At 37.9% G+C, this 17997-nt stretch overlaps 1 protein-coding gene across 1 annotated transcript in view; it reads left to right on the top strand.

The window, feature by feature from the left end:
• LOC141440009 (bumetanide-sensitive sodium-(potassium)-chloride cotransporter-like) overlaps positions 1-17997 on the top strand; it is a 64552-nt gene that overhangs the window by 2042 nt on the left and 44513 nt on the right. Inside the window, 2 exon segments of the mRNA XM_074104466.1 lie at positions 12375-12481; positions 13895-14009. Coding sequence (XP_073960567.1) covers positions 12375-12481; positions 13895-14009 — 222 coding nt within the window.

Here is a 17997-nt window from a genome sequence, read left to right as displayed (position 1 = left end):
GTTCAATGCTATAAGACAGAATATTTTTTTGTTTTTATTAAAAAACGTTTATTCAATATTCTATTTAGATTTTCGGGCGTGTCGGACGGAATTTGCGCCCACTTTTCTTGGCTGTCTGTGCCGAGCATGCTACCAATTGCATCACGTCGCCCCCAACCAACCCACCCGAAAACATTGTTAAAAACTTATATTAGGTACTTTAAAAAAAAACCGGCCAAGAGCGTATCGGACACGCCCGAAATAGGGTTCCGTAGCAATTACGAAAGGATTTCGTATTTTGTACGGAATATTCCAAGTTTAGGTATATTTTATACTTTAGGCTGCTATTTACTCTTAAACTACTAATAATTCTCAAGAAAACTTAACCGTTATAGTTTTCCTTCTAAGTTTGATATACTTACTACCATCCTGAATTGTTTCAAATTTTTCCACCTACCGGTTTAGAGATTAGAGGAGGGGGGGGAGGACACTCGATTTTAATGAAAATTTCCACTTTAAAGTTGAATATTTTGCAAACAAATCACTGAATCGAAAAATCATTTTAGCAACCCCCTAATGGTTTTAAAAGAACTATCCAACGATACGAGTACCACACTACAAGGTTACATAAGAAAAAAAAATCACCCCCAGTTTACGTCTATGGGAGTTACTATGAAAAAAAAAAATTGCTTTCGAATTTTTTATTGTACCATTTTGTCGGCATAGTTTACATATATATTCGTCCTAAATTAAAGCTTTCTAGCATTGATAGTCCCTGAGCAAAGCCGCGGTCGGACGGACAGACAGACGGCGAAACTATAAGGGTTCCGTTTTTGCCATTTTGGCTACGGAACCCTAAAAACGAATGTTATTTGATTCATAAATATGTCTTAAAGTTGCTGTTGCAATGCACCTACATGTGAAATGCACTTGAGGTATCCCACCTTAGGCCTTTAGGTTGGCAACGCATCTGCAATACCCCTGGTGTTGCAGATGTTTATGGGCGGTGGTGATCTCTTACCATCAACTTGCTCGTTTGGCATCGAGTCGAATAAAAAAAAAACTAAAAACAAATAGTTTTGCTCACCCGCGCGCTTAGGTCGCGGGTGAGCAAAGTAATTGATATTGGAACTCCGTAAAGTAAAGCCCGATTCAATAAATTATTTATCTAATTGTATTTATTATTCCAACACTTCCTGCAAAGACCACAATATCCACATAGAGGACAGATAAGGATAAGCCCTGTTGAAATAATGGGCAAGTAGGTACAAATGAATGTTGATGGAGATTATGTTTTGTTAAACAAACAATAGACGGTGTTGATTCTACCAACAATGGGTTTCCGTAGGTGTAGTGTAGAGAGGCGGAATTCCATATGCAACTTTTCATTTAAAGCTGGTACACATGGGTGTTTTATAACAATCACCTACATTGTCATTTCAATATTCAATGTATCAAAATCGGCTGTACTGATTTTTATCAACGAATAGCTAACAATCACTACAATAAAGCTCGCTTTCACGTAAGAAACCTCATCTTAATCGATCCATCCGTTTGAGAAATATGTACTATGCCACAGACACACAGATACACTTTATGCATCAGGGGTTAAAAAACCTACGACGATTGCAATGTTGAACATAACTCGACATAGGTAAGGGTGGTATTCTCCCGCACCATCTCGATGATTGGTGCTCTTCCACTGCGCGGTTTAAGGTTTAAACGATCCTTTCTACCTGGCACGTGTAAAATATGGGTTTTTTTTGCATCTGGCTATGATTTGGGTACCTTCAAAAGGCGAGTGTATCGCCTATTGCAAGGCCGGCAATGCACCTGCAGCTCTAATAATGCTGTAGGTGTATATGGGCGGCGGTGATCACTTACCATCAGGTGACCCGCCTGCTCGTTTGCCAGCTGTTCGATAAAAAGAAAGAATATTTGAAAAACGGCTGAACAATTGTTTATCAAACTCGCTTTCACGTTAAAAAAATCGCATTGAAATCGGTCCATCCGTTTGAGAGGTACGATGCCACAGGCCAAAGATAGACATTGGCGTCAACAACACCACTCTTTTTCCGTCGAGAGTTTTAAAACCCGCGAAATTGACATTTTAAAGTTCAATATCAATATCTAAAAAACGGCTGAAACATTGTTTATATCAAACATAGAGAGCTATGAATCATCGCAAGGAAACTCGCTTTCACGTTAAAAAACCGCATTAAAACTAGTCCATCCGTTTGAGAGCTACGCTGCCACGAACAGACAGACGTTGGCGTTTTGACGCCAACAATGGGTATGGCCGGTGATACATACGAACTTCGATTTTCAAGTTTCGTAGTAGCCCCTCTGTTCCCCGTATGGCCCATTGCCACTTCAACGAGCTGCTTGTCTACGTCAGTGCCTCTCGTTCTTCTACGTATCTCATTTCCTCCAGAATACTACTACACGAAAATTGATCAAGTAATCATCTTAATCATTCATTAGCTACTTAGCTTATTATTTTCCTATCCCGTTGCCTTCAAGACGGTCCAGGCGCCTACTTGTCCTCACCCAATAAATCATAATAGCCTCAAATTGGATAAGTGCACTCGCGGCGTACGCTTCCTATAGCCTCGTGCAAGGGTTAGGCCACTTAGCGAGATGGGTGCCGTCTGAAATAGCACCTGACTCCTTGGCCGGACCAACCCAGTTATATCTTGGTTATTGTTACGCGTGAAGCAGAGGTTTTCGTTGGGAACATTACAGGTTCAAACCAGTCAATAGCAGCATCATGGAATAATAAACCTTTTTGGGATATCGTGACCACTAGACGGCCACTGAGTTGAATATGGATCACACAAGTATTTCGTGTCGGACCTGAGGCCATTATTGTGTAACACACTGGGGATTCCAATCATAAATATTTACCATTTATTTCTGTCAGATTGTCTGTTCTTAACGTCACTGCCATGTGAAACCCTCGTAAGTAACAAAATTGGCAAAAAACGTTGTATACTTCTATTCATGAGAAAACCATGCAATGCACGTCCGGCTCCGCATTTAACAAAAATTCACTAAGCACATTATGTTACTTACGAGGGTTTCACATGGCAGGGTGAGAGTACTGAGAGTAGAAAGAAAGAATAAGAATAAGAAACATTTATTTCACAACTAACATTATCAATTAGGAAGTAACAAATATTCCAATAACTATCTAAGTACGTTAGTTATGAAAAAGGAATCTACTCAGCATTTGTCAGGTCACGGAAGGTGCCTCGACGCTAATATTATGTGAATCCTAGTTGGCATGCGATACAGAACTGCCCAAAGCGCCGCGCAACGCAGCCCTACTAAAAATAAAAAGTAATAAAGAAAACTCACAGATAGAAATGCTGTTGTAAAAGCCGCCACTGCCGAACGTCCTCAAATAGCATCATACCCCAAAGTCTTATCAACTGCTATCATTCTTTGGCCTTCCATAACACCAAGGCACATCCACACATCACACTCATCCCGCACACAAGAGCGCTACGCTGGATTAATCTGTAATTTTAGCAAATGATTTTTTAAGTCTCTTTTGAATTTGTATAAAGTTTTCACATTTCTTATTGGAGGAGGGATGTTGTTCCAGCACTTCGTGGCAGCGTATTTAAAGCTACCACGAAATGAAGCGCTCCCATGTCGGGGAAATAGAAGGCGGGGGGCTCGTCGGATGGCGCGGATTGAAAAAATTAGCTTATTGTACAGATACGGGGGCTTTCCGGTTTTAATTATTCCATATAGAAGACATATTACCACGGACCATATTACGTTAGATAATATGGCCTCTGTTAGCTTAGTACGGCTGAGAGTCTGTTTGCCCTTCCTTCGGCCTTTTCTGAATATCTTTTACCACTATTATCTTTGAATACTAGCAGATCCTGTTGCAAATAGAAATGCTTGGATGGAAATCACTGTGATACTTATTTTCTCTATTTCATTCGTTGTCATTTTCCTATAGTTTCCGTTTTGAGTCACAGGAACATAATTGCTATAGAAACGTTACTAAAAAAACTCATTGTTTGCTAAAATTTTTCATATCTTTAACCTGTTTAAAACCAATATTTACGTACTACATAATCTCAAACTAATTAGTTATTTTAAAAGTCTTCTACATGACACATGGGAGAAAGTAATATGATGATGAATGAGCATACTTAACTGTTACCTAAATATCTTTTTTTATGGCGCGGAAAATGCGCTTTATGCATCCAGTCACAATAAACAAAACGGTCATATTATGTACGTTACTCTCTACCACCTATAAAAAAAGACGTTTCAAAAGAACGGAGACTTTACACTTCTTTTATGTTGTCTTATTGTCTGCATTGCATACTCATATGGGCTGATTAGAAGCAATAAAATGATTCTTACTTTCTTCAACAGGCATCCCTAAACCTTCGGTCAGTCTCGTTTCGGTATCGGGTTCAATCGTTGGTCTAATCCCAAAGTGTTCAAGTCCAACGTCCATCGGTTATTTCTTTTTGCACAGAAGAGGTCCATGGTTTATTTAACTTGCAGTAAATTTCATGAAACTATTGGATATAGCACCGACCGCTTTCTGCTTCGTCGTTCTCTCATGACTCAGGGTCGTGGATCCACAGCGTGGATCTGACCATAACTTTATTTACACTTGTAATTTTCTACATCTTTACTTCTTTAGACTTAAGTCTATCTGAATCTGAATATATTATATGCCTGAAACAGGTAGCTGTTGATACTTTGTATCGTACCACATGATGACTGAACTGTACACTCGTCACAATTTCTGCAGTAAAAACTTGATTCTAAAAACTTCTTTCTTCAATGAGTTACTTCGTTGAGGCAAACATAAGTACAGTTTATTTCCCTAAGAACCTTGAAACGCAGGGACACTGGACGGCTGTTATTCCTGTTTACGTTCACAGCATAAACATTTCTCAATACATAAACAAGCAAATCGCTTCCGAACCATAAAACCCGATAAGTGATAGTGATCGTTTGCTACTACAGCCAAGGACCATAAGCTAAGTTAAATACAAACAAGTCCAGGCGTTTATGGAGTTACGGATACGGATCATTACTTAGAGACGAAGACAGGCGGAAGACGAAGCGTTGGCAGGCCTTATACTAGGCGGACTGACGACATTGCGACGTTGCGGGGGCAGCCGGTGGATGCAAGTTGTAAATCCGGAGGAGGAGTCCTTTCCTTTCCTCCCTCTTTCTTTCCTTCCTTCTTCCCTCCTTCCTTACTTAAGTTCCTTTGTTTAGTAGGGGACGTCTTCCGGCTGATGATGACTCCTTACTAATCCTTGATAATTGATAGGTATGTTTGTCTGTCTGTTACCTCTTCATGCCTAAACCGCTGAAACGGTTTTAATGACATTTGGTATGAAGATAATTTGAGACATAGGATAGTTTTTATCCTGGAAAATTGTACAGTTTCGGCGGGATAGCTATAAATAAATTCTTCGCGGACAGTCTCGGGCAAAAGCTGATATGGAAATAGTTTGAGATTACGGGAAGAACACAGGATAGTTTTTATCCAGGAAAATTGTACAGTTCCCGCGAGCGAGAGATACATAAACGAATTTTCGCAAACGGAGTCGCGGGCAACAAGCAGTTAATAATATATGCCATACGTTGATGGCACAATATGCCAAGTTTTATAACGGCGTTTGGTGTTAAGCCGGGTCTCCACTGAGCCATTTTCGGTGCGATTTTGAGCCCTGTATCGAATTAAATTTTCTCTAATGCGCTTGCTGCGACTCGCTCAGTGGAAATACGCCTTAAGTTTTGTTGCATTGCAGTATTGCAACTGCTGAGGCACGAATATTTTTTCGCTGATGCATAAATCTCACTACATTAGCATTGGTAATGAAGTATCTTTATCGAGACCGTTACGTCCTACTGGGGGTTCATTGACCGTACCTAAGAAGTTTGATGGAACATCATGTCGAATGATGACTGGATTACCGTGTCCGTAGTCTCCGATTTTGATGACTGGGCTGGCAAAGGTCGCGGGAGTCCGATCTCGCTCGTTTAGGAGCCGAGTTGTTTATCCGCCCGCTCGAGTCTACCAGGGCCAAAAATTTTCGCTCTTTGCTGGCTAAGCACCAGCAGATGTTCCTGCACTGCACTCCGACTTCTGGCCCGGAGAGATTGAAGCCTTCCGTCGCCTAAATAAATTTTATTATTATTTGTGATTAATTATTTTCATGTATTGAAATTTACAACGCTGTACTTAATGCTGTAAATTTTCATTAGTTAATATAACTAAATAAATACGCGCAATGCAGGAACCGTTATCGCCGTTGTGGCATTCTTAGATGGAGGTGTCCAGCAGTACAAATCTTTCAACTGACGATAATGGTGAATGATAGGTGTAGAACACTAAAATACCAATCTGCAAAGACATGTAAGGTACTGAAGTGATGTTTAAAAAAAAACTGAAATAGAAATAGTAAATCAATTTTTTTGTTTTAAAAAAGCTAGTGAAGACGCTAATAATTTTTTTCAGTCTGAGTTTTCCTAGTGAGTGATACATAACTTGACTCTTTATTTAAAAAAAGACTGAAATGATTTTCATGAAGCTTGCACTGTTCCATAAGCTGGGTTATTTCCCAAGCAACACATAGGCCAGGTAACAGTACAAGAAATCACTAATGATCAGCTTAAAGCTTTGTTATATCTGTATTAAAGCTGACGAGGTAGCCAAATGCTGAATTGAATATTTTCTTGGGCTATTATAACACTTTAAGCTTAATAAATTCTGTATAGTACCTGTTTATTTTTTTAAATCTTAATATAAGTCACGAGCAGAACTATTAAAGATTGACTATTCAGTTTAAGGCAGACAAGACCGCTGAAAGCTGTATAATTGCTGCTGTGGCAGCCTTTCTTTGTGTAACTTTGATATCAGCTTCCAATATACAGCTTAATGCTGAATAACCTGTTTTCTGAATTATTCAAGCTGTATTGCACTTTATATCATAATCAGTTATTCAGTAGCTGAATATTAGTTCCATTTTAGGTTTTACAGAGAAGAAAGCTGCATAACCAAAAATACGTTATCTAGCTCTTAAAACTAAGTTATACCGATTATGCAGCTTATAGCGTGAACAAACATTTTTATATAGAAAATAACTGGATATTGAAGTCGTAAAAGGCTATTATCAAATTATAGTCGCATAAGTGGGCACATAATGCTCTACTATGCAAAAATGAGCAAGGAAACCGCTGTATGAGCAGTTTATATTCAGCATAACCGTTTCGCTATTACATAACCTCAAATAAAATTAAAAACGATACATATATCGAATGCAACAACACACAACACCACGTTTGATTAATAGAAACACTTTTAGAAATGGTTTTTATCACTAGCCACATTATTTATGCACACTGAGATTCTCAAAATCGTTGAGTAAAAATCGCTTATCCAAAACGGGCTATTGTAAAACCTTTGTTTACTTACCGAATAGTAGCTTACTCATGCGGCGCTTAAGAATTTTACGGTAAATATATTATGTATATTCACAGTAAAGTTAAATGCGCAATAATAATTCAATTCCAATAATAATGAAACATCGAAAACAAAATAGTACTTAGCAAAATTCAAATCTGTCATTGCAGAATAAGTAATGGCGATTCCGTGTTGTTTGCTACACCATATTTATTTCCATATTGTCTCCAAAAAAGTGTTTGTAACTTTGCCCGTATCGATCTCTTGCAGCATCTTATATTCAGGTATAAAACCTAAGTGGTGCTAAATTTAGCTCGGCTAAAAATACATTTGCACGTGAATCCCAACCTTTTCGTATTGTATATAGATTCCAGTTTGCGTTGGTAACATAGATACCTTTTCGCATGACAGTCAAGTGTTCCAGATTGTCTAAATTGGTGCTTAGTGATATGAGATCCTTAGTAACATCATTGCCAGAAATTTCCCGCTTCTCATATCCTCATACACAAGTGAATAAATAATTTATGATTGCGGGCTGGAATATTTGAAATTTCGCAAATTCCACTTAATGAAATTAATTGAGAAACCGGCTAGGTATTTTTTGCGGTACTGTTATTTTCAGAATTTTTATCCGACTGCCCAAGGGGTAATGTTTTTCTTTCACGTCGAAACGGAGCGACGGATCAACGTGATTTTTGGCATAGAGATAGTTTATGGCTCAGAGAGTGAAATAGGCTACGTTTTACCCCGGGAAAATGCACAATACCCGAGGGAACAGCGCGCGATAACCGAATTCCACGCGGGCGAAGCTGGGGGCAAAAGCTAGTACCCATATATATGTAAGTGGAAGTATAAAGCTTATTCAGCAGTGGAAAGAAGAGGTAACAATAAGAATAAAAAATAATAATAATGTCTGTATGTCCATTTCTTTAATCCTAGTCCTCTCTGCAGCCTAAACGGCTGGACGGATTTTCACTTATGAGGTACATTTGATTCGTCATAGCTATCGAAGTGAGACATGTCATTTAATACTTCAATATGGCGTCCAAAAAAAAATAATGGTTTTGTACAATATGGGTAGGTATCAAAATGAAAGCTAGTAATTAGCCCATTTTAAATATAATTATGTATGTATAATGGTACTTTTAAGCAAAAGTTTTCACAGTAACATAAAAAACCGACTGCCTTAGAAACAAAAGAAAAAAAAGTCTAGTTAGAGGTCTAGAATTCTGTTAAGTTCAACCGTCGGGCGGTACCTACTCATTATTGAGTATTGTTTAGCCGGTCACGACTTTGAATGGATACGCGTCGTTTGAAATAAAGTTTTGGTCTTGATTGAGACAACATTCACTTATTGCATATTTAATTTAACTCTCCTAATTTATAATAGGCAAAATGAAATTAGGGCTTAATTAATTTACGAGGAAGAGACATTTGGCGCAAACTTTGGCCCACTCTACATACAAAATTATTCATTTCTGCATACATTTGAGGACCAGATATTTTGCCGCTTAGTAGGTACATTTTTCAGCACAATTACATTTAGACAAAACTTACTTTGGACGGTATTCATATTAGACCGATTTCACAATAGTCAATAAGTGTGGTCGATTTTCCATCGTACTGAATGACGGTAAATCATTATTTTAATCGTAGAATTTTCCATAGTTAATTCGTCTCAACTGGACAGTGGACTTGTGAGGCAAAACAACAAACAGCGTTTTAACTAACCGCTGACGTTATTTAGAAGACACTTAGTGCGAAAACAAACGATTTGTTAAGATTACCTTTACAATGTAACTAATGGTGGCGATTAAGGTAGCTTCCATCATTACTTAATAAATTACTGTTTAACATTACGCGACACGAAGATGAAATTACAGTATTAATAAATCAGTTATCCGATGATCGCTTATTGTTTGTACGTTAATATGGCTTTAGTGTCGTAGCTTTTTCGGTCTTAATCGGTTTAAGTTAAGAGTTACCTCCTAGAGAGAGCTTACCTCCTACATTAAACACACAAACAAAGTGTGCCTCTTATTATATTAGAATACAAGATGTCTGAAATAACGCTGAAGGAACGGCAGGTAATACAATGGAGTCACAGAATATGTAATAGTACAGCGTGCAAAAATATCTGACACGTATCGGCTCTATACTTGGTTTGGATAGGTATTTAACTAAATATAAACAAAACAACGTCAATTGGGGTCTTAAATATTGAAGTTTCCCCAAACATTTACATTGAATTACACTAATTAAAATACAACTGAAATAAAGATGCACAGAAAAAACAGAAAAATAAGACCATCACTGAATGTACCCAGGTCTGGCCAGCTGCGGTACATTACCGAGGACCTGGGTTCGATTCCAGTGATGGTCTTATTTTTCTATTTTTTCTGTGCATCTTTATTTCAGTTTGTATTTTCAATTTAAGTTTTACGGGATGACCGTAAAAGTAAAAATTTGAATGAAATAAAAATACAAAAAGATTCCAAAAAAACAATCTTAATGAATTACACTAGTCTAGTTTGTATTACGAGTACAATGATATATACGTAAAATGTTTGAAATCTTTGAATGTACCAAATCTGGCAGCTGAAGTTTGTTTACATTTAGTTAAATACCTATCCAAACCAAGTATAGATATAGAGTCATATAATCATATATGAGATATTTATGTACGCTTTGTTGTGTCAGATATTGGTGCCGATGACTGTCCGTACAACCACAGAAGATTTTCTCTGCAAACTCTATTTTCAATGCGACTCCTTAATTACCCGGATTCGGGAATTACATACATGTTAAATTCCGTAGAACGCAATAAAGGACAATAAATTGTTACCGTAACCTTTTTTCAAGCCAAACTCTGAGACTGTAATTATTGCGTTGCCATGATAACAAAGAATCGTGTAAGTAAAGGGTTGTCGTTGTATATTTCTAAAAATTGCATGGGCATAATATACAGCAGTTGAGTTAAGACGCTGTTAAGATATTTCTAATGCAGACGAAGCCGCGGGCTAAGGCTAGTATTATTATAAATGCGAAAGTTTGTAAGCCAGTGAACCGATTTAGATGAAATTCAGCATAGAAATAGCTTAGAGGCCCGGGGAAGGACATAGGATAGTTTTATCCCGGAAAATTGAATAGTTGCAGGTGGTAAGACCTTGTGCAAGGTCCGCCCGGATGCCTACCACCATCTTGCTCGCTAATCCTGCCGTGAAGCAGCAGTGCTTGCACTGTTGTGTTTCGGCGTGGAGAGTAAGACAGCCGGTGAAATTACTGTCACTTGAGGTATCCCATCTTAGGCCTCTAGGTTGGCAACGCATCTGAAATACCCATGGTGTTGCAGGTGTTTATGGGCGGCGGTGATCTCTTACCATTAGGAGAACCACTTGCTCGTTTTCCATCCAGTCGAATATAAAAAAAAGTTGGGGATAAACGAATTTTACGCGGATGTAGTCGCGGGCAACAGCTAGTTCTTCACTACTGGCTAAAATTCGATACAAATAACGAATTTCGAGGGCATTCAATTTAATACGTCTTATTGTTCGAGTTTGTGGCATTGATCATGAAAAATCCGTGACATATCGTGTGTATGGATATGTGTATGTCGTGTCCGAGAGTTTAGCAGCGTTACGCACGTTCTATGGTATGTTGTGTTTATGATTATGGTAACTTTAATTAATGCCCTTGTGGCACACGAATTCAAAGAATACGTGTGGTAGACCTGGGTCGTTACGTATTTTTTGTGAAACGTAACGTAACAGTTTATTTTTGACAAGTAACAGTTTCGAAAAACAGTTACTTAAAAAACAGTTTCTTTGCTACGGCTTGGTTTCGTTTCAAAGGAAATGAAAATTTCGTTATCAAGTGTAGCTGTTTAGGATATTTGTACAGTTTGCTTCAAGAAACAGTTTTTATATTATAAAACGTTTGTTGTGAAACTAGTTTAAGATATTTGATCTGTTATATTTGTTCTTGTGAGAAAATTTCCTCAAGTCAACGCGTGTACATACACAACTATCACATGATAGTTTGTGGTATCGTTTCTTAAGTCGAAGTGTATGTCTAAAGAAACTGTTTTTGTTTCGGCACGAAACTGTTACTCCGTTACTTTATAAGAAAATAACGCTCAGCTCTAGTGTGTGTAGTGTGGGCGTGTAATACCTACTGAAATGTTAATGAACATGACTGAAAAAAAAAACGCCATCTACTTATTTAAAACAGTACGACAAATTTTAATGCAAGAGTAAGTACGTTTAGTCGAGGTCACAAATAAGTAAATTCTTCAGTCTACCCGTGAATGGCCGAGATTATGATGCATGCAACTCTGTCGATATATCGGGAGCTTATTAAAGACAATGTGATGTATACATATCATTTAATAATATTGTAAATCTGTTTAAAAAAATATATACCTCGTTGAGTTTCTTGCCGGATTCTATATATAGTCTCAGCAGAGGTTATTCCGAACCGGTGGTAGATTTTTTTTGACATCCATAAGTGCTTGTTGTAGCCTAAATTGAATAAAGATATTTTGACTTTGACTTTGACTTTGTCTTTGAATGTCTAATGTGCAATTAATGTGGAATCATTAATTGCGCTAACTAGTGTGTTTTAAAAATTTACAACTAAAATGTTGTTATGATTTATAAGTCGCTATGCTCCACTCCAGCGTACCTACTATGCGTAGGTAACTTTTCTTTGTTATGGCTCTAACAGCAGGGTAGCATGACATAATATGTCTGCTTAAATTAAATGAAATTTAACCAACATACAATCTGAAATCTTTTCTGAAAATCTGATTTCAGCTCAATTAGATACTAAGAAGTCCAAAAAGTGTGAAATTGTAGTTGGCAATCCTACTACATGCAGCATTGGACGGACTATGTCTGTTAACTGATTGTTTTTAAATTCGATTTTTTTTTAGATGCAAGGCAAGTCGGAGGATGAGGCCACGGAGGACTCGGAAGGTTCTGGAATGGAGAGTGACGATCCTCTCACGGCTTCTGACACCAAGTATGGCAAGAGCTTCAGGCAAGTTAATTATTATTGACCAACTCGAATAAATATGTGCAGTACAACTAGAATGTTAATGTCGCTCGGAACTCGTTGGATTTCTTAGTTTTCCTGATGATTCAAATGAGAAAGAAAAAGAAAACCGCTCTTTTGTTTCGAGGTACAAAATACATTAGCGAACTAGTTTAAGTTTGGAGCTATTATCTTTTTTCAAGCTAGAACAGTGACCTATGAATGAACTAAAAGAATTTCCTTGCTTTTTTGAACACACCGTACACCATGCTACTGCCATGTACATGACTAACATCTGGTGGCACGGATGTGTTGCTCTGAAGATGAGTTCGAAACGCGTCAGTTTAGTGTGGTGGTGGTGATAGATGGGTTTGGGTGATTTGTGTGTGTTCTTACAGTGTGGAGGCGGAGGAACTGCACGAACACGCATATTTTGCATAAACTTAGCTATCATAAGGTCGCGGGTGAGCAAGGAATTCTTTTAGTTCATTGATATGGAGCTCCGCAAAGTAACACCTAGTTCATTAAATTAGTGACCTATGATTATAATAGTTTACTGGTAATTGGCTATTTGAACCTACCAAACAATTGTCATTACTTTATTAGCTGTCTAAACGCAATTCCTTTATAGATTTTGTATGGTTATACTTACTCACTTGTGTTGTTATTGTTACTTACTTATTTATTAGCCAACTCAATCGATTAAATATTAATTTATTTCAAAGCTACTAAAATTTAAAAAAATGTAGTATGGTTTTCCGGGTTGAATGGTTTTTTATTAGAGTTGTGGCTTGGAATTTTTGATTAATCATGTCATATTATGTAGAAAGAAAGAAAGAACCCTAAGAACCCTTTACCCTATTATTATTTTTTGTAAAAGAGTGATTATTTTGCGTCACTTCTCAGGGGTAAAAAAATGACACTAACATCATAATTTAGTTATATATGTATTATATAACTATTATCCATCGGTATAGGTTTACATTACACGCACTGTTATACACGGACTGTATTCTGACTGCAACAGCCTTGCGCGCGTACATTTCAATCGCAGCTAGCGTGTCATCGACTTTATAATCCATATATATAAAAATCAATGCCACTTTTCGTTGTAATTTTATACGGGCTCACCTATCCATACCAAATGTTTAGGCTTTGTTCGGACTATTTAGTAGATGGTTTATGTGAAGTTTGCACAAAATCGGTAGAGCGGTTCTTCATTTATTACATTTTTTGTATACGTAGCGAAGCCGGGCCGCTAGTAATCCATATAAAGTCGATGTAGCGTGTAGTTTGCGTGCAGTTTTGACGACTGCCATGAAAATCGTGTGGGCATTGGGCAGTCGACAGTTATGTTGCGGTTGGAATGCAATCCGTATGTAATGACTCCTAGACTATTAATAACTCTTGTTGTTCCAGACACTTTACCCGGGAGGCGTTGCCCAGGCTGGATAACTACAGGAATGTGTTGTCCCTGCACGCGGCGCCACGGCCCACCCTGGATGAACTACATAACGCCTCGCTATCAAGGAAGGTGGGTAATTCTTGTAACGTAAATACGGTACAAAAAGAGAGGGTGACAATTTATTTTTCACGACACTGCTCGAAAATGTGGCCATAGATATAACCTAAATCCAGTACCCAAAACGGCCTATATATGTACATTTAACAGCTGGCTCATTTATGGCTCGCAAAACACGACAACAATGTAACACATTACGAAAACAGGTCGCATCAATATATTATTATGTATTTCATAATACGATACGACTTTTTAGAATATAATTTTTGAAATAATCGCCCAAGACCGGGTAGAGTGGAGGACATGGGGGGAGGGCTTTGCCCAGCAGTGGGACATCTCTACAAGCTTCTTAATAATAATAATAATTCCTGGCGTGCTGAGCTGGCGTGCTGGCGTGACACTATTTTTATTTTCTCGCTGTGATCGTGCAAAGCACAATGTTTTGTCTCGGCTAAAAGTGCAATAGATGACTTCGTATTATCGAAGGCCTTTAAACTAAATCGTTCATCTATTGCTTACTTTCGTGCCTCTACAACAATGTACTATTGAATTCTTACTAATGTTATAATTGCTAATAGCGCCGGCTCTAGCTCTTGATCAAAGGTAGAGAGAGATTGTCTACAGCGCTTCTGCGCCTCTGAAAATGCGCCATCGTAATTTTATTTCCCACTGGAAACTGGAAAATGGCGTCCCTTGCTATCTTGCGTCTAGAGCGCTCGCTCCTCTTGCTCTGTCCTAGGGCCGGCGCTAGTGTGAAAGTAACTCTCTGTCTGTCTTTGACCTTTTTACGCTTAAACCGGTATATCGATTCAGATGGAGACATTCGGACATAGGACAGAAGATAGTTTTTCCCGGAAAATTGCATAGTTCCCGTTTATTTTTTGCTTAGATAAACGAATTCGGTGGACTATAGGTACAGTCACCAGCATTAATATCTGCCACAGCGGAGCGTGCAAAAATATCTGACACGTCCTTCCGGCCCTAGAAATAGAGTCGTATTTATGCACGCTTGTTGTGTCAGATATTGGTGCTGGTGACTGTACATAGAATTAAACTAAAAAAAATACGTATCACGGCACAGCACAGAAGTATTATTTTATGCCAAGATGCCTTTCTTAAAATTGAATTTTTGTCCAATTTCTCTGCCGCTATTTTGAGGAGTTATTTTGTATGGGTTACAAAATTTCTATTTGCTGTTAAAGTGGCTAGGATGTGGAAAACCACACTGATATTAATTAGCGCTACTTATTTTATTATCCTTAACAATAGCAATGATATCCATGTTTTTGTTTCCTCATCACTACAAAAAATAACCAATGATAACTATGTTTTTTTTATCAAAATTTTACAGAGCTTGGTCGATCAATGATCGTGCCGTATTATCTATACGTTATCATACAAACAGAAAATAAGTTTCTTTATATGATGGGGAAAACGAGCAGGCGGGTACCTGATGGAAAGCAACATCCATAACCATAACATAATCTGAGTTACGGTGCGTTGGCAAAAAAACAATACAGAATATAAAAAAAATATACTATAAAAATATTATTATTAAAGAAAAAGTTTTCGCATGCGTCGTATCAGATCTATTCTGGTAACAAAAACAAATAATAAAATTAGTACATTGGTATCGTAAATAAATAAACAAGTTTGATAAGGTTGTTATTACATATTATGGTTGTTAATATATTCTCAATTATTTTCCGCACTTAAACCGTAAGATGTAAAAAACATTGACAAAACTACATGTATCCCTTTCATGTGAACGCAAGTGTCATAAGTGCTTCTAATTTTCCATCGCTATTAAGACCTTGGGAAACGTTATGTATCCAAATAGTTTCAGCATAGTATATCGTATTTATGCAGGTGTTAGATAATTATTTCAGTTACATTTTACGGACTGAAATATGATAACAGTGGGCTGTAATTTACAGCCATAATGTAAGTAGGTACCTACTAGAATACGTACCTAGCCCTTCGGCCGCCTTCGAGACTCAGATTCGAAACCATCTCTAAATAAGAATAATATTCCTTCTTTAAATGTATTTTTTACAAAACGGCTTTCTCAAAAGAATCGACATGTGGAATAAAAATGCAGAAGATTGGCTGCATCTCTTTTTTTTTTTTTTTTATACGACTGGATGGCAAACGAGCAAGTGGGTCTCCTGATGGTAAGAGATCACCACGCCCATAAACATCTGCAAACCAGGGGAATTGCAGATGCGTTGCCAACCTAGAGGCCTAAGATGGGATACCTCAAGTGCCAGTAATTTCACCGGCTGTCTTACTCTCCACGCCGAAACAACAGTGCAAGCACTGCTGCTTCACGGCAGGATTAGCGAGCAAGATGGTGGTAGCAATCCGGGCGGACCTTGCACAAGGTCCTACCACCTGCAAAACCTCTAAAGCCAATCGATTTATATCAATACACATTTGCTGCTAAAAGTATTTGCAAGGAATATGTTTTTATTGTCGACTACCAGACCAGATGGCCTAGTGGTTAGAGAACCTGACTACATAGCTTGAGGTACCGGGTTCGATTCCCGTGCCGGGGCAGATATTTGTATGAAAAATACGAATGTTTGTTCTCGGGTCTTGGGTGTTTAATATGTATTTAAGTATGTATCTTTATCTATATAATTATATTTATCCGTTGCTTAGTACCCGTAACGGGCGAATAATCAGCGTTTTTGCAGCGTTTTTTTTTGTCATTGGTGTCTTCGAAGGTGGTATTTAAAGAGTTGTTTTTTATGAAAATTGAAGACAATAGCGATGAATTTAGCGTGATAAAAATTCTTGTGACTTGTCTTTCCGTTGTGTTATATAAACGGGGGACGCTAATGACGTTGGACCGCGCGGTCAAAACGCTCGAATATTTGCCCTAACACAAGCTTTGCTAAGCTTACTTTGGGACTAGGTCAATTGGTGTACAATGCACAAACAACAAATTTAACTGCATTCAAATATTTTTAAATAATTGCCCGCCAAATGGTTAAAAAAACACACCCGTAATTTTACTACACCGATCGAAAGGCTCAATCAGAAGGATTATTTTTTTCCAAGTAACATAGCATCTTAAATAAAAGGAAGACCATGAAATTTTACATTGTATTCATTTTCCTGAAATTGTGAATGTATTATTTTTATTTCATGGTCTTCCTTTTATTTAAAATGCTATGTTACTTGGAAAAAATAATCCTTCAGATTGAGCCTTTCGATCGGTGTAGTAAAATTACGGGTGTGTTTTTTTTAACCATTTGGCGGGCAATTATTCAAAAATATTTGAATGCAGTTAAAATTGTTTTTAAAATCAAAATGAAGTCTTCTTTCAGTAAAATTGACTATCTACAATATTTAAGGTACTTCCCCTCCATGTGTCGTAGCTGTGGGACGCCCTGTATTATCTTGGAATGTAAGCCGTCTTATAATAGGATAATACAGATTATCTACTTACGGCGAGCCGGGACGTCAGGTAACCGGACTGACGTGCGTTAGGTGATCGGGTCAGCAATTGAGCTAACAACAGTCATTAACTAATTGCCCTCATTTATTGGCCAGGGTAAGATTAGACTTACTTTGTTACTTGTTAGTTGTTGTTGATATAGGGGGACATCTATAAATTACATCACACTTTTAGCGGGTGGGAGGGGTCAGGTGGTTTGTGACACAGAAACAACATTGGGTGACAAGGAAGGGGGGGGGGGGTTGCCAAAATGGTCAAAATTGGCGTTTATTTTTTATTTTTATTCGACTAGATGGAAAACGAGCAAGTAGGTCTCCTGATGGTAAGAGATCACCGCCGCCCATAAACATCTGCAACACCAGGGGTATTGCAGATGCGTTGCCAACCTAGAGGCCTAAGATGGGATACATCAAGTGCCAGTAATTTCACCGGCTGTGCAAACACTGCTGCTTCACGGCAGGATTAGCGAGCAAGATGGTGGTAGCAATCCGGGCGGACCTTGCACGAGGTACCTGCATGTTCTTGATATTTAAA

The sequence above is a fragment of the Choristoneura fumiferana genome, chromosome 21, assembly GCF_025370935.1.
Source record: "Choristoneura fumiferana chromosome 21, NRCan_CFum_1, whole genome shotgun sequence".
Classification (NCBI taxonomy): domain Eukaryota; kingdom Metazoa; phylum Arthropoda; class Insecta; order Lepidoptera; family Tortricidae; genus Choristoneura; species Choristoneura fumiferana.
This window is presented reverse-complemented; position numbering and strand designations above follow the sequence as displayed.